Raw genomic sequence first — 18,577 nt, 5'->3', positions numbered from 1 at the left:
CACACCCTTTAAACATTTACATGCAGTACCTTTTTGTAAGCATTTTTAGTATCAGTGCCATACAAGTCCCTTTGTGAGTTGTTAATTTAGAAACAATAACATATTAATCTCTTGTCCAATCAGCATTGAGTATTCCACAGAAGCCTTTTCAATTGTTTGTATTGTAATAGTGTGTTGTGTGTGACGTTGTTCTGGACTCTTGTCATTTCCCTAAACATGTTATTCATTGATAAGATCAGTCACACCCAGCTTCCATTTTTAGTTGGAAAAACACTGACCTTTTCCCAGACACAATCTGAGAGAGAGAGAGAGAGAGAGAGAGAGGGAGGAAGCAGTGGGTGAGAGACGTGTACTGACCGGTAGACCTTTGTATCAGCTGTTCAATCTGGCGGCTCCGCGTGTGCTTTAAGCCCTCCCTGCTTTAATCAGGATCATGAGTGGGGCTGAGTGACGCCCTGAGCGAATCAATGCTCTGCTGCTGCTGCTGGATCCAGCATCTTATAGCAACAGGTACCGGGTTCAACTCTTCACATACACGCAAAAAAAAGAAAAGACAAAGAAAGAGGAGTTATGTGTGTATCACGTGTGTACACATGCACTAGGACAGGATAGAAGTTTGATGGATGAGTGAGATTCAGTCCTGAGCTGGTGTTCATCCTGTGCCTGCACCTGTGGACTTACCTCGAGTGTTTACCTCAAGAGAGAAAGACCAAAAGGAAGCAATGGAGTGAAGAGAAAGGAAGAGGAGAGGAGCAAATCTGTCAGTTTGAAAGGTAAGTAAACTTTCAGCAGCAGGATTTAAGCTGCCTAGTGCACCACATGCTCTACTGAGGCTTTACTCAAAGCCTCTTACTGCTATTTTCTATTCTCCACACCACACCAGGCCTCAATCACAGACCCTTTACCAGCTTAAAATGAGGCTTTCATATGTTTATGTTGATTTATTTATTCTCACACCTACAGAGGATGATCACTCTTATATACTCAGTGATGTGAATTCTTGAATCTGATTGGTTCAAGATGTCAGAAGATGCTGAATCATTTTCTATGAGAACAGAAGCAGCAAATCGCACATCTGAGGATAATCTAAGCCTAATGACAAACAAATAAAAACATTTTGTTATTTAACAAATACACATATATATTATTCAGTTTTGTGTAAGGAGATATTTCTTTCATATTTAAGGAAGGAGTCTCCACTGTAATCATCATCAGTTTAACAGATCTTGTGGTTTTTTGGTAATATGACAATATATGTTTTTATTTGTTTTGTATTATTAACTTCGAAAGAGAGAAAACAGATAAGATGATAACAGATATGAATGTTTATAGCTGTTATAGCATCAGCAATAATATGAACTAACTTGAGCATTAAAAGTTACTTGAAATGGATAGGAAGCAGCATTCATTAAAAAAAAATTCAATCATTAGTAAATTGATGTGTTTTGAAAACACTTCCCTCTTTTTTGGGGGAAAATCATCAAGAATCAAATCATAGTGGGTTGAAGAACTGTGTGTGTGTGTGTGCAGATGTGAGTCAGTCTTGTATGTAAGGAACAGGGCATGTTATTATAGGAAAATATTATAACAAGTATATTGAGCAATACTATAACAAGTTTATTTATGTTTAGAAGGATTAGCTTGTTGTATGATAAAAAGGTCTTTATTTGTAAATGATATCTTATTGTGTGACATAAAAAAAGAACAGCAAATAATTCCACAAAAAGTACTGTATATCTGTTCTGGGACTTTGACGGAATGCAGCTCTCGTCCCTGTGTACAGTTCAATGAAGAGAATTTCCCTGCAAATCCCAGGCTGGAAGGAAGTTGGAGTTAAATTCAGCTTTAATAAACTGCCCCTGAAGCCAAGGGCCTTACTTAAGAGCCAACAGTGGCAGCTTGGAGGTGCTGGGACTTGAATTTTTCAATCAATACTGTAGAACCTTAGCCACCGAGGTTATTCACCGCATAACATTCTTACAACCAGAAAACCTCGTTTTTTAAAAAAGTACTTTCCGGAAATCCATTTAGACTTTCTACACAGGCACAGTGCAGACTTTCTTTGGTGCAGAAGGATAAAAGGTTGACGTAAAAAGATGCCGAGGCTGTAGGATGGCATTATGAATGGTAGTCCAGCTGTCACATTTCTTGGCAGTGCCTGAGACATTGTCTGCAGTAGGACAGCCTGCAACAGATGAACAGCAATAAAACACATTCACTGGTTCCCATTATTCTGAAAATCATTTTCCAGCATTTCATTTTTCAGACAGCTGTTCATTATAAAAGAGTATATTACATTATGTCTCACATCTGACAACATGCAATCCCTGATGAAATCTGACGGAATCAACCAGCATTTTGATGACTAGGATTATTATATCACAACAATTTGCCATTGATTTAAAAAAACAAACAACAAATGACATTATACAATTTGCCCATTTATAAATACATATACTTGCTTCCCTTATTGCACAGCTGTACACTAATAAGGCAGAAAAATGCAGTTTGTTTATATGAAACCTAGAGCGTTAGAGCTTTCAGTCCATTATGAGGTGCTAATACTGGAGATTCATTCCATAAATGACAGACCATTTCACAATACTATAACAATATAATATAATATAAGACTATAACAATGACACTCATATTTCTTTGTTAAACAATAACACATATTTTAATCTATTTATTACTAATCTTAGATTAAACAGTTCCCTGTGAATGTTGTTTGCCTGTCAGCAACATCTTAGCATGTGGTTAGCATGTTTGCCTCGCACCTCCAGGTCTGGGTATTCGAGCCCCGTCACTGCCTTGAGTTTGCATGTTCTCCCTGAGCTCCAGGTGTTTCCTCTGGGCACTCTGGTTTCCTCCCCAGTCCAAAGACATGCATTGTAGGCTGACTGGCATCATTAAATTGTGTGTGAATGGGTGTGTGAGTATGTGTATGGGTGTCCCTCCCATTGTGACTCCAGGCTCCCTGTGACCCTGTGTTGGATAGAATGGATGGATTTGAAACACTACTGTCAGAGCTGCTGTTTTTTAATTAATGAATCAATCTTCCAGACATCAACAGCACTGTGATCTAAGTGTTTTATTTAGAATGCATGCGTTATCTTAGGTGTTTACACTTTTCCAGGTCATTGTTAGGTTGTTTCCTGGTTTTAAAAGATGTGTGGGAACCCTGTCATACGAAAATCCTAGAAAAGCATGGAAAATGTTGGTGGCATTTGTTCAATTTTTTTTTTATGAAAGAGCTCAGGAACTCTGGAGGTTTAGTTTTGAAAATCTGCTTATATGTGTCAGTTCCTTGGTTACAAAATTACTGTTACAAAACACAAGCCAAGCAGTACATTTCATCATCTAACCCGTAACCTACTTTTTAAGTTCTTCTGTAGCATATAGTCAATATTAACTTTTGCTATAAGTAGATTTTTTTTGGTTTCCATACTGTGGGAATGCTTAGCTTAAGATTCCAAACTCCGGGGCTATGCTAGACTTCTGTTCTCCATTATCCACAAAAAGCAAACCTTGGTTTTCCAGATCAAGATCAACAATCTTTGTCTTAAAGTACAGCACTGAAACTAAGTGCTTGTTAGCAACCAGTCTGAAAATAGAAAGATTACCTGAGCCAGAAAGCAAAGGTTTAAACTAACTGTATGCTATATGGTCACAAGTATGCAGATATCTGATATTCCAACCTAAACTGTTGTCACACTGGTGGAAGTACACAATTGTTAAAAATTTCTTTCCATGCTGTAGCGTTAAGATTTCTATTAAAGCCATGGTCTACAAAGAGATTACAAAGCATATACAGGTTCTCATTGTCAAAGGTTCACCACAGAGACATTACCAAAATAGGACACCTTGTTAAAAGGTTTTCAGTGGGGTTCAGTGGGCTCTGTGGAGGACACTCCAAGTTCTTACTTTGCAAACTATGTCTTTATGGAGCTCGCTTGGTGCACAAGGGCATTGTTATGCTGGAACATGTGTGGGCCTCTTAGTTCCAGTAAAGGGAAATTACTTTGTGGGAACAGGTTGGGGAAGAACCACATCCAACGATGGCCAGGTGACCAAATACTTTTGGCTATATAGTGTATAGTGCACTATACAGTATACTATATATATATATATATACTGATCAGCCATAACATTATGAGCAGTGACAGGTGAAGTGAATAACACTGATTATCTCCTCATCATAGCACCTGTGGGATATATTAGGCAGCAAGTGAACATTTTGTCCTCAGAGTTGATGTGTTAGAAGAAGGAAAAATGGGCAAGCGTAAGGATTTGAGTGAGTTTGACAAAGGGCCAATTTGTGATGGCTAGATGACTGGATCAGAGCATCTCCAAAACTGCAGCTCTTGTGGGGTGTTCCCGGTCTGCAGTGGTCAGTATCTATCAAAAGTGGTCCAAGGAAGGGACAGTGGTGAACCGGTGACAGGGTCATTGCCAGTCAAGGTTAACTGATGAATGTGGGGAGCGAAGGCTGGCCCGTGTGATCCGATCGGACAGATGAGCTACTGTTGCTCAAATTGCTGAAGAAGTTAATGCTGGTTCTGACAGAAAGGTGTCAGAATACACAGTGCATGACGGGTCAGGGCTGTTTTGGCAGTAAAAGGAGGACCAACAAAATATTAGGCAGGTGGTCAAAATGTTATGCCTGATCAATGTACATCTCTGTTAACACAGAACTTGCAGGCCTCTATTAGGCAGCATAAGATTATTGATAATTCAGCCTTCCAAAACAATAACAAAATAATGCACAAATTCAATTCAACAAAGGAATGGCTTAAGAAAATGAGGATCAACATTTTGAAATGGTTGAGTCAGAGCTCCAAGTCAAAAACCTGTGGAATGATTTCAAAAGGGCTGTTTGACAAATCTGGATCGAAGAGTGGAACAAACTTGCAATATCAAGATGTGCTAAGTTGACAGACTCTTAAAATAACAGAGGACTGTATTATAAGCAAAATGTGCTTATAAAATGTATTAGTTAAAGGGTGCACACACTTATGCAAGTTATTCCCTAAAACATTTCTGTTGGTTGCTATATCACATTAAATGTGGAAAAATACTTGACATTTGTGGTCTTGCTTTAATTTTTTTACATCACCAAAACCTGCAATCATATCAGGGGTGTGTAAACTTTTTATATCCAACATAATAGCAACATAATTTAACAACCACTCTGCTTTCAATTCTTTACATATCAGATTAATGTAAAGCACAACGTCGAATCTCAGCATCACAAGGGCTAAAGCTAATCTTCTTACCAGGCATACCATAAAGACTGCATGTTACATGGCATATGTCTCGGCTTATATCCAAAAATGCTGTTTGTCTTACAGTCACTGCACTGTGCCACATTCTCATTGAGCTGACCAGCTTACAATAACAGTATCATTGTTTTCCAGTGAGACAGAAGGTTGCACTGACAGCCATTAAGATGAGTGAGAGCACAATGCTGAATAGGGAAATGACTCAACAGAAATATGTAAATTAGAGGTCTGTATAATTAGCGGCAGCTTTATCCCTAGGAATGTGACTAAGCCCTAAAGACCTCAGACCAGCTGATGCGTGTTGTGAGAGATGTAGTAATGCTGCTGGTCAAATTACAGAACACACACAGAGAACATGTAGCAAAAAGTCACAATGACCATTCAGAAATCTTCTGTTAGATGTAGTGGGTATACAGAAGTAGTTCAAATCAGTCCCATTATCTGTATATGTAGCATGTGTTTAGTGCTCTAAATAAAGTATCTCTGTCTGGATTGAAATGTGGACATGGGCTAAACCAGATGTTTAGTTAATTTTTTAATTTATATACTGTATGTACCCTACCACTATGACCCCAGAAATAAATAAATAAAACGTCTTGTTCTGGATAGTCTAGATTCTAGATATTCTCCTGAAAGTGGGTATAAACAAACAGCAGGGTAAAAAAAAATAAAAATAAAAAATATATGTGTAAATACATGCATATGTCCTTGAATACAACATTGCCAAACAAATATCTGCATGCAAATTAAGAGGCTGAGGCAGCTAGATGTTATCATACATCATATATACAGTTTTATATCCTCAACATCATAACCATTACATTTTCAGTTCATTTAAGTTGTTGTTTAAACCTTTTAACATTTATAACATTGTTTCGATTCAGGAAAATTGGTTATTGTTTAAATTTATGACACTGAGATAATGTACTGGTTGTGATCTCTTTAATTCCAGCCCACAGATAGCTGTGGCGTTCAACAGAACTCTGTACAGTGGACACATTTCCACTACAAATAAAAAACAGCAGGTTTTTATACAATATCACAAACCCATTTAAATCCTACAAATCTCCAGGTTACAGCAGGTGTTTTTCAGAGGATCACTGTCATACCCTGTGGCCATTCAGCAAGGTGTACCTCAGGGTTCCATCCTCAGTCCGCTATATTTCAAAAGCTACCTTCTCGCACTTGGTCAAACTGTCTAGAATCATAGCCTCACATTCACTCATGTGCTGATAAGGTTTTCACTAAAACATTTTCAATCCTTTCCTCATCCTGCCCTTACACTTTACCTTCATGAAATTACATAAAGGGTGAGAATAAATCTCTTCAAAACATTACTAGCCGAATAGCTTTTTAAGTCTGCATCAAAGTTCTACTTGTCACTGAGTGGGAATTATATAAACACAGGTGTCCTTTTACTTGAGCATACAGCAAAAAATAAAATTCATAATCAAAGTAAAAAGAGGTACAAAGTGAAAAGCCAGACGGTCACGTGTGGATTTGCAAAACTGGATGCAAATGCAGATGGAGAATATTTAACGCAATTCAAAAACAATCATAGCAATATCTCACAAAAGCGCAAGAGAAAATCAAAATCCAAGGTCAGGCAAATCAACAAACAAGGGCAGGCAAGACCAAAACAGGGAACATAGCAAAGATCAAAAACATGAACACGCAGAAAAAAAGGCTCAGTCTAGGTGCATAGCATATATACTTACTTAGCAGAGAAATCAAGACACACAAGGATTTAATTGGACAGACTAATCAAAGGGAACACTCAAAACAGGGGACACATTAGGGCAACAAGCGTTGACACTGAAGCGGAGGAGACAAGACATAAACCAAAACAAATTTGATCATGGCTTGCAATGTTCAATGTGACACATACACTATATTGCCAAAAGTATTTGCTCACCTGCCTTGACTCGCATATGAACTTAAGTGACATCCCATTCCTAATCCATAGGGTTATATGTGACGTCGGTCCACCCTTTGCAGCTATAACAGCTTCAACTCTTCTGGGAAGGCTGTCCACAAGGTTTAGGAGTGTGTTTATGGGAATTTTTGACCATTCTTCCAGAAGCGCATTTGTGAGGTCACACACTGATGTTGGACGAGAAGGCCTGGCTCTCAGTCTCCGCTCTAATTCATCCCAAAGGTGTTCTATCGGGTTGAGGTCAGGACTCTGTGCAGGCCAGTCAAGTTCATCCACACCAGACTCTGTCATCCATGTCTTTATGGACCTTGCTTTGTGCACTGGTGCACAGTCATGTTGGAAGAGGAAGGGGCCAGCTCCAAACTGTTCCCACAAAGTTGGGAGCATGGAATTGTCCAAAATGTCTTGGTATGCTGAAGCATTCAGAGTTCCTTTCACTGGAACTAAGGGGCCAAGCCCAGCTCCTGAAAAACAACCCCACACCATAATCCCCCCTCCACCAAACTTTACACTTGGCACAATGCAGTCAGACAAGTACCGTTCTCCTGGCAACCGCCAAACCCAGACTCGTCCATCAGATTGCCAGATGGAGAAGCGCGATTCGTCACTCCAGAGAACGCGTCTCCACTGCTCTAGAGTCCAGTGGCGGCGTGCTTTACACCACTGCATCCGACGCTTTGCATTGCACTTGGTGATGTATGGCTTGGATGCAGCTGCTCGGCCATGGAAACCCATTCCATGAAGCTCTCTGCGCACTGTTCTTGAGCTAATCTGAAGGCCACATGAAGTTTGGAGGTCTGTAGCGATTGACTCTGCAGAAAGTTGGCGACCTCTTCGCACTATGCGCCTCAGCATCCGCTGACCCTGCTCCGTCAGTTTACGTGGCCTACCACTTCGTGGCTGAGTTGCTGTCGTTCCCAAACACTTCCACGTTCTTATAATACAGCTGACAGTTGACTGTGGAATATTTAGGAGCGAGGAAATTTCACGACTGGATTTGTTGCACAGGTGGCATCCTATCACAGTTCCACGCTGGAATTCACTGAGCTCCTGAGAGCGACCCATTCTTTCACAAATGTTTGTAAAAACAGTCTGCATGCCTAGGTGCTTGATTTTATACTCCTGTGGCCATGGAAGTGATTGGAACACCTGATTCTGATTATTTGGATGGGTGAGCGAATACTTTTGGCAATATAGTGTATGTAAACACAGGACAGGTGCACACATTAGAGAAACAAACCAATGACATGCCTGGCACCGAGAACCAAAATAACGGTGCATGAATGACAAAGAACAAGCGCAGGTAGCACTGAGTGAGTCCTACATGTTCTCACATCAATCAGATATTGTCCTGATGTGAAGCTTTAGTGGGCAGCACGGTGGCTTAGTGGTCAGCACTGTTGCCTCACAGCAAGAAGGTCCTGGGTTCGAGTCCTGGGTTCAGGAACAGGGGCCTTTCTGTGTGGAGTTTGCATGTTCTCCCCGTGTCTGCATGGGTTTACTCTCGGTACTCCAGTTTCCTCCCACAGTCCAAAATCAATCAGGTTGATTGGTAATTCTTAATTGCCCATGAGTGTGTGTGGTTGTGTGGCCCTGTGATAAACTGCGATGCATGTACCCATGCCTTTCACCCTATGTGCACTGGGATAAGGCTCCAGCAGACCCCCGTGACCCTAATTAGGAATAAGAGGGTATATCCGATGGATGAAGCTTTAGTCCTGCTCATTACTTCTAACAGTGCCTTTATAGCTGTTTGATTCGAGGTAGGTGTAGAGGTCAGTGGAGTAGAAGTGCGTTTAGTCACTTGATCTGTGCTGTGTTTTAATTATGTCTTCCACTAAGTGTACTAAGTAAGTAGTAAACAAAGAAGAGATTAGTGCCACAAGCTCCTGACAGACTTGGTCATGTGACTCGCTCCTGTTCTTATCCCTGTCATGGCTAAGAGCAGAGCAATGGTTACTTTTACATCTGTTTCAGCCCTGGCTAGGACAGAAAGTGCTTTATTCTGGGAATTTTATTCTGGAGAGAATTTTTGTAATAGCATAATGTTTTAAGGCAGAATTTACAGGAAGATACAGTTTGCCTCAGTGATGCACTGTAGCGCTATTTTTGATACAGCTAAACGGCAAGCTAATAAGTATAGAGCACCAGAGAAATTAAGCTGTCCATGATAAACCTTTATTTAGCAACAACCAGGAAATATAACGTCAGTGTTAATGCTGCCCTCAACACTGCTTCTGTTAGCTCCTTTGCGGCATTTGGCTTTCATTTGCTGCTTTCTGATACCAAAATACATGCTGTTATCCAATTATGTGATTAGAATCTATACTGAGACGCAATTTGTCCCTGTCATGTTGTTGGTCTTAGGCTTGTGAGCTCGGTGGAATGTATTGTATATGGTGAATGGGCCTTTATTACCTGTGTGTCACAGGCGACTAGAAGCTTTAGATAAAAGAACAGGACAACACTGTCACTCTCCTACTGTTAATACATCTAAATCCAACGCATGCACCATGCACACTTCAGGTATAGTTAGCATCATGCAGTTGCTCTTTCATATTCTATTCATAAAGGCATCAGTCATTCAGATCCTTAACATAGAAATGAAAACCAGAAAGGAAAGAATTTTCAGACCTGGAATGGATGTGATGTTATTTACAATTCATTTTCATTAATGAATTTTTCACATTTAGTGCATGTGTTTTCATTTTCATCATGTTTTTTTCACACCATGGATATTTTAGCACACATCATTTTTTTTCCCCATGTGATCACTCTTCATATCATCTCACCTACACTGTTTTTTTTTTTCTTTTTTCTTTTTGTTCAACGTGATAAAATCACAGAAATGTTTCCATAAGGCCCACATTTCTGTGTGTGTGTGTGTGTGCACAGTATGACTCTCTCCTAAGTGTGAATGTTGCTCTTTATTCCCTTCAGGACACTCACACACTGACTAATGCCAAGAAGTAAAAAAACAGAATCATGGTCATTCTGCAGAAGGTAAGAATCTGTCTGTATCTGTTAGAAAAGCACATCTGGTGCAATTAGGTACTGATATAAATGTTAAATCTTTGTGTTAGCAGTATACATTTATTTATTTTTTATTAATGACTTGTTTTTTAATCATTCAGAAAGCCGTTTATTTCCTTGTATTTTAGTCAGAGTTTGTTTTTACTGGAACTTTACTGGTAACATCCATTATTAATAAAAAAAAAATGTCTGGTCAAACCTTCAGGGTGCTGATGTACAGCCATGACTTAGTAAGGTGTTAAAATAAGATTTAGAAGAAAAAGAAAAAGTTGTGACCACTGCTTAACAAAGCATGATGGAATAAACAAACCACAAGTAACTTTTCAAAGTATTTGAAATTTTTGTTATTTTTGTTGTTTTGTTTTTTTAAATTAAAAAGAAATGGTTCAAATAAAGCATTTAATAAATTAAAGAATAAAAAAGGATTTCATTTGACCTCTTTCATAAATGATAATATATTATATTATAAAATAATTGTATGAGAAAGCAAACAAATAGACAAACAAACAGATAGAAAGCTAAAATAAACTAATTAATTCATTAATTAACATACATTTTTGAAAATTTGCTTCTTGCTAAACTTTTTAATTAAATCTTTAAGTTATTGTTTTATTTTAAACACACAGCATATAGATTATTAATGAATTTGATTATTATTATGAACAATAATAATAATAATAATAATAATTATTATTATTATTGTTATTGTTATTGTTATTGTTATTGTTATTGTTATTGTTATTATTATTATTATTATTATTATTATTATGTGTGTTTGGATGGTAGTATATTATTTGTTTATGATGTTATGTTTCAGTTCTGCTTGAGGTGTAACACCAATCAAATCTTTTTACCTTAAATGAATCATTTCTTTCCCTTGTGTCACAGAATCATGGCCGTTTTATTAACAAATGATCTTCACTAGTGGGGTTTTGTACAAATGCCTTCAGTTATTGTGTTATTTTATTTTTCTTTGACTCTCAGGGAAACACAGCTGCGTTCTCTGTAGAAAAGCTGCTAGATTTATCAAAGCAGTTTCATTTACTGAGTCATTGATTGGATCATTGATTTTTCCGTCTCTACAGGGGGATTATGTCTGGTTGGATCTCAAGACAGGCAAGCCATTCGACGTTCCAGTAGGAGCTGTGGTCAAGCTCTGCGACTCGGGCCTGATCCAAGTCTTGGATGATGAGGGTCAGGTGAGTGTTTAAGTAAGACAAGGACAATAGAGTGCTCTGCTTTCTTTTCACTTGACCTTCAGAGTGAATGATGCTGCAATGTAAGTGTATTCTGTGTTGTGTGTTGTGTGTGTGTGTGTGTGTGTGTGTGTGCAGGAGCACTGGATCTCCCCTCAGAATGCCACAAACATCAAGCCCATGCACCCCACCTCTATCCACGGAGTGGAGGATATGATTCGCCTGGGAGACCTGAACGAAGCCGGCATTCTCAGAAACCTCCTCATTCGCTACAACGAGAGGGTCATATATGTGAGTGTCCAGTTTCTAAGCGTGGAATAAAAGACTGTTAAAGGAAAATAATCCACAACAGGATGGTGTTATGAAGTGACATTAATGTTTCCACCCCTAAAGTTGACTATTTTTCTATTACAGCATGTTCTGGTATGGTTTCTTGCTCCTGAACCACAGCAATTGTGCCACAGCAATGAGTACAACTGAATTTATTAAACGATGATATGTCATACTTTTTAACCATTTATAGTTCTAGTAATCACTTAACAGCTATAAACTTCTTCCTCACTTCCTCCTCAGCCTTTTTTCCCCAATTTTGAAGAACTTCCCCATGGTGGAAAACCTACTCACCATTACAAAGCGCTGACACTACATAACTGTAAAAGTCTGTAAAAGTCTCCATACAGAAAACTTGACCGTCGCAATAGTTATACATGCTTCTTTGTTAAATATCAACAATTTATTTACACCGATCAGGCATAACATTTTGACCACCTGCCTAATATTGTGTTGGTTCCCCTTTTTCTGCCTAAACAGCCCTAACTTGTTGAGGCATGGACTCCACTAGATCCCTACAGGTGTGATGTGGAATCTGGCACCAAGATATTAGCAGCAGATCCTTTAAGTCCTCCATGGGCCCCACCTCGTAACTTACAGGACTAAAAGGGTAGTTTTGATAGATACTGCTTTTGATAGAACACTGCTGATCTGATCCAGTCGTCTAGCCGTCACAAATTCTTACACTTGTCCATTTTTCCTGCTTCACACACATTAACTTTGAGGACAAAATGTTCACTTGCTGCCTAAGATATCCCACCCACTAACAGGTGCCATGATGAGGAGATAATCAGTGTTATTCACTTCACCTCTCACTGCTCATAATGTTATGCCTGATTGGTGTATATGGATTTTCCACCAACTGTGTCCGTGTAAACAAGTTCTTTCTACAGAATCTAATATAAACCTGTGATCTGAAACACAGCCAAAGTTTCTGTATTTTAGCTGAAGGGGAACTAAATTTAATCCATTTATTAAAAGGATTTAGTTTAATTGTCATGTCAATGACATCACTCTTTAGCCTACAAGCCACATGGTGTACTGTTTTTCCTTCTTATTAATGTAAAGGAGAACACATTGGTAATAAAAGTGGCACATGCTGTAAATGCCGAGTGTTTTTTTTGTTTTTTTTTACAGGCATTAGCTGTGTTTGCAACAGTACACGCTCAGATCAGCCAGATTTGCTAGAATATGACCTTTTCCTTTTGGTTCATTGTCATCCCCATCAGCCATTTTTACCGGTAAAAATACTTGATGAAGGACAACATGACCCTGACTGGCTTTGGAGCTGGGTCTTAACCAAATTTAAAATGACTGAAAAAGCTTGTAGTGTAATACTTTTTTCAATCTATTTCAGTAAGCATCAGTCTGTTAAGGAAAATTTATTTGTCTATTTATCTAATGGAATTCAGCATAGATAGACAAGTGGACAATTCACATACTGCTCTGTTGGCTTCATTTCTATCCTCTTGTACACTACATTATAAGGTGTGTATTATGAATAAAGAGGCAAGAGGTCAAATAATATAACGATATAACTTTTATGCCATTTTATGTCCATTCATGGTGGATAGTTTAGCCCACAGACCCAATACATTCAGGCTCACCTGATTTCGTCTTTAATATCTTCAAATCATCAGTGGCTGAATTCAATCTGAAAAATTCTGTCCTACACTGTGCATTAATCTCATGACCAATCCATATAACACCTTCCACAAAAACTAAAGGAAATATGAATATGGTGCCCAATAGGTAAAATATCCATGCCACAATCAAAGCCACAAAGATCACCATTCTGATGTTTGATATTAACATTATCCAAAGCTCTTGTCCTGTATCTGCATGTTATTATGCATTGCGCTGCTGCTATGATATGCTAGATATCTGCATGAACGTACAGGTGCAGTGGTGTTCCTAATAAACTGGGAATACATAAAACTTGTGAAATAAAATCTTCATTTTAAAATATATTAACACGTGCATATTTAAAGTAAAATGTTGCTTATTTGATTCACTAAGAAATAATAATATTTTCACTTACAAATTAAATTAACTATTATTTATAGAATGTATTTTTTTATTATTATCTGGGATTACTACTATAATTTATTATTATGTTACCCACAGAAACCCAATATAGAGCTAATATACATTTTATATGTTTGGCATTTCAGACGTACACAGGGTCAATCCTGGTGTCAGTGAACCCCTACCAGCTGCTGCCCATCTACACAGCTGACCACATCCGCCTGTACACGAATAAAAAGATCGGGGAAATGCCTCCGCACATCTTCGGTATCGCTGACAACTGTTACTTCAACATGCAGAGGAACAATAAGGACCAGTGCTGCATCATCAGGTACCCAAGGCACTGCTAAAATACTTTCAGTAAAAATCCATATATCATGGTCAAAACAACGCTTTAAACTCAATGAATTAATAAGTTATTATAAGTCATTGACCTGCACATAAATTAATCTATTTTACCTCCTGAGAATAAACTGGAGTTTCCTCACAGCTGTTACTAAAATACTTGAAGTCATTTCTGTCATTTTTATATTAACTGATTAATTATTTTTATTTTACCTGTTGGCATTTAACAAACTGTTCTTAATTTTATTTTACATGCAGAATGACATGTGACAGTAAAACCCTATTTGAGGATTTGTTAGTAAAATATTTATTATCAAGCAATACATTGTTGGACATTTTACCAATTAAAAATAGCTTCTAGGTTTTTCTTAATATATAGTCTTAGCAAGCATTAATAAATACATCATTTAAGCAATTTAATACTAAACCTTTAAAAGATTAGAAGAGATCCTCTTGTTTGCTCCAAACTTGTTTCACCCACTGATTTGTTTCCTGTTTTACTATTAAGATAAAATATTTGGGGACATGCTGTTATAAGAAAATAACTAAAAATGGCATGCAGTGATTAATAGGAATCACTCTTACCATCTGAAAATTTTGTTTATTTACTAAAGAAGATTTTATCATTTTTATCTTCTTTACTCTATAGTTACATTTCAATTCTATTCTGACCCCAATGTCCTCAGCTGGAATATGCAAAGAAAAGAATTCCACTCTGCTGTAATGTATCTTCTTCTTCTTCTTCTTTCGGCGTTTCCCTTCAGGGGTGGCCACAGTGAATCATCTTTCTCCACCTATCCCTATCTTCTGCATCCTCAACACTTGCACCCACTAGCTTCATATCCTCATTTATTCCATCCATATACCTCCTCTTTGGCCTTCCTCTTTGCCTCCTGCCTGGCAGCTCCATGTCCAACATTCTCCTACCAATATACTCACTCTCCCTCCTCTGAACATGTCCAAACCATCTTAACCTGGCCTCCCTAACTTTGTCCCCCAAACGTCCAACAAGAGTCATCCCTCTGATGTACTCGTTCCTAATCCTGTCCAACCGTGTCACTCCCAAAGAGAACCTCAACATCTTCAGCTCTGACTCCTGTCTCTGTCTCAGTGACACTGTCTCCAAACCATACAGCATGGCGGGTCTCACCACTGTCTTGTACACCTTCCCCTTGATTCTTGCTGAAATGTTTCTATCACAACTCTGCTGTAATGTATGTGTGGTGATAATAAAGGCGTTTCTTTTATATATAATTTATAAATTATAAATTGATCGATTTATCCCTAATGAGCAAGTCACAGACGAAAGATCTTGAGGAAAACTCTTCAAGATGACACAAGGAAGGCAAGATGACTTGAAAGGAACAAGACTCAAAAGGGAACCCATCCCCATCTGAGTGACACCAGATAGTGTGATTATAAATCATTTCCTTTCTAGAGCTGTGGAATAAATGGTGAAATAGTGCATTTAGAATAACCAGGATATTGATTCTACCTTTAAGTCTATCTTATTCAACTGTTTACTGATGGAGACTTGAGTGCAAAGCTGTTTGTGGCAAGTGCAATCCCAAGCCATCTACATGGTTACTAAGTTCCACGTGTCTCCAGGCTGTCCATGTGGGTCATCCTCAGCAGCAGCAGTGACTCTAAACGTTTAACATTTAATGCTGTCAAACATCATTGCATCACATTAGTTTCTGTTATCAGTTACATCATATCAGATATAAAGTGGTATTCTCTCATTAGCCTTTTTTTGTCTCTTATTTGAAAAAGAAATATATGGAGAAACCACAAAATGCAAACTCCTTTGTCCTGAAAACTTTCTCATAAGCTTAAGGTTACCTCTAATGCACAGTGCTGACACTGGAGACTCCTTCCATACATGTTCAATAAGTCTCCCATTCCTCCATAAAACAGATCTTTTTAAAGTTATTCGTGGCAGCAATACTGACGTCAATCAAATATCTCTGGATGTGTAAATTAGCATGAAACAGGGGCAGGTATTGAATTGACAAAAGCTTGTTTTAGCAATTCAAACGCCAAATAAAACAACTATTTGTTTCAGGTTTAGAAAAAAGTCACATTAAAAATAATTAAACAGCTTTTTATATTTAATATTAATATGTATACCCAATACTGATTGAAGCCTTGCATCTCTACTTTAAAAAATCTTGTATTCTGTTGTGGCTGTGAATCTGTGTGTTATTTCTTTTCACCAAAGGCAATGTGTGTTATTTGTTGACATGTTGTCCTCCCAAGTGGTGAGTCTGGAGCAGGAAAAACAGAGAGCACCAAGCTGATCCTGCAGTTTCTGGCTGCTATCAGTGGACAGCACTCGTGGATCGAGCAGCAAGTTCTGGAGGCCAACCCCATCCTTGAAGGTCAGAAAAGAAGACTTTTAAGGCTTAGATTGGTGAATCGTACACAATCAGTGATATACAGTATGTCTATTTCGACCTGCATAGAAGTGAGACAGACTCATGATGGAGCGTTATTCAGAGATCTGTCTGAAAGCAACAACAAACTGCTGTTCAGATCTCCATATGGTAGACGATTCTCGATTCTCACTGGAATTCATTAGCATGCGTCTGCTGCTCAATATGTCTGCCATGTAACGTTCTCATAATGCCGGGGACAAAACACACACCTTCAATTTATAGTCTATTTTTCACACCATTATGCTCTAAGATAAGTGCTGCAGCAGGTCTCCACCATTGTATTTTTTTTTTTTATATAACAAAAGCCTCAATAAAATTCTCTCTGCATGAAACGGGTTTATTGTAATTCTATTGCAGTCCAATTCAGTAGAAGTCTTTTTTTTATTCTTGTACAGCTTTCGGCAATGCAAAGACCATACGCAATGACAACTCCAGCCGGTTTGGGAAATACATAGATATTCACTTTAACAAGAAAGGAGCCATCGAGGGGGCAAAGGTCGAACAGTACCTGCTGGAGAAGTCAAGAGTGTGCAGACAGGTAAGACAACAAAGGTCAAACACACTTTAAAATTCCTGTAAATCATGTTTACAGCATGCTTACTGCAAGGTGTGTTTACAGTAATAAAGTAATAATATATTTACATATTGATGACACTATATTACTGTAAAAACCACCGCTGTACAGTGATGACTGCTTGTGATATAAGATTTGACCTACAGCTTGACAATGAAACATTGATGTCTGATCAATGCATCGTATCATAATGTACGTATGGCCGCAGTCATTGAGTGAATAAAACAATGGCTTACTCATTATATTTAAAAAGACACTCCATTACAGATACTGGGTCAGTGAATGAACCAGAGAATGAATCAATCAATGAATCTGATCTTTTTGGTGAACAGAATTAAAAGATTCAATTCACGAGGATGAATTAAATTTACTACCACTAGCTGGGAGTTGTGGGTTTCATTGCATCAGTTTGTAGGCTGCAACGCAGATTCCATCCTTAGTGTGTCAGTGGTATGCAACTTCTCAATCTGCTGATGGTGTGCTATGGATGAATCAGAGAAGCGGACCCAAGATATCAGTCCTAATGGAGATCAAATCTAGCAGGAGCTTGACTTGTGTATAATTACCTGATGCAACTCAATTCTCAAGTCAAGTCAATGACATTTCAAGCATATACACTGACCAGGCATAACATTATAACACACGGACCAGCCTTCGCTCGCCACGTGCATCAATGATCCTTAGCCGCCCAGGACCCTGTCGCCGGTTCACCACTGTTCCTTCCTTGGACCACTTTTGATAGATACTGACCACTGCAGACCAGGAACACCCCACAAGAGCTGCAGTTTTGGAGATGCTCTGATCCAGTCGTCTAGCCATCACAATTTGGCCCTTTGTCAAACTCTCTTAAATCCTTACGCTTGTCCATTTTTCCTGCTTCTAACACATCAACTTTGAGGACAAAATGTTCACTTGCTGCCTGATATATCCCACCCACTAACAGGTGCCATGATGAGGAGATATTCAGTGTTATCCACTTCACCTGTCACTGCTCATAATGTTATGGCTGATCAGTATATAGCTGACGCAGTACACAATGAAATGAGACAATGTTTCTCCAGGACCCTGGTGCCACATAAAACAACACAGAGCTAAGGATGAAAAGTAAGCTGTCCAAGACAAAAAGTACAAGACAAAAAGACAATACAAAAGAAAACAGTACAGGGCACATACACAAAGTACACAAAATAGCGCAGACCAGTATACATTCTATGCAAACTAGGAGAACTGTAGACAAACATATGTTCTTGTAAACATATACACTGTCGATGATCAGCTGCATGAATCTACAGTCTGGGCTAGAAAGACACCAGCCCCAGCTTCACTTCTTTATACCGTTCTGTGTATTTTTCTTGTCAAGTTGGTTGCGCTTTTGCTGCAAACACATTTATACATGCCGTCTCTGTCACATCCAT

General features: G+C 38.5%; 1 protein-coding gene across 2 annotated transcripts in view; it reads left to right on the top strand.

Annotated features, from left to right (window-relative positions):
- The first annotated feature begins 352 nt into the window (after positions 1-352).
- The window catches only part of myo7ab (myosin VIIAb), a 51,446-nt gene continuing 33,221 nt past the window's right edge, over positions 353-18,577 (top strand). For both annotated transcript variants that reach the window (XM_058415711.1, XM_058415710.1), the window contains exons 1-7: positions 353-773; positions 10,159-10,221; positions 11,337-11,450; positions 11,586-11,738; positions 13,952-14,136; positions 16,410-16,531; positions 16,984-17,126. In XM_058415711.1, coding sequence (XP_058271694.1) covers positions 10,204-10,221; positions 11,337-11,450; positions 11,586-11,738; positions 13,952-14,136; positions 16,410-16,531; positions 16,984-17,126 — 735 coding nt within the window. In that variant the 5' untranslated portion in view covers positions 353-773; positions 10,159-10,203. The remainder of the gene's footprint in view (positions 774-10,158; positions 10,222-11,336; positions 11,451-11,585; positions 11,739-13,951; positions 14,137-16,409; positions 16,532-16,983; positions 17,127-18,577) is intronic.

The sequence above is a fragment of the Hemibagrus wyckioides genome, linkage group LG18 (genome assembly GCF_019097595.1).
Source record: "Hemibagrus wyckioides isolate EC202008001 linkage group LG18, SWU_Hwy_1.0, whole genome shotgun sequence".
NCBI classification, from domain to species: domain Eukaryota; kingdom Metazoa; phylum Chordata; class Actinopteri; order Siluriformes; family Bagridae; genus Hemibagrus; species Hemibagrus wyckioides.
Note: the sequence above shows the minus strand (reverse complement) of the source record. Positions and strands in the feature narration are given on the sequence as shown.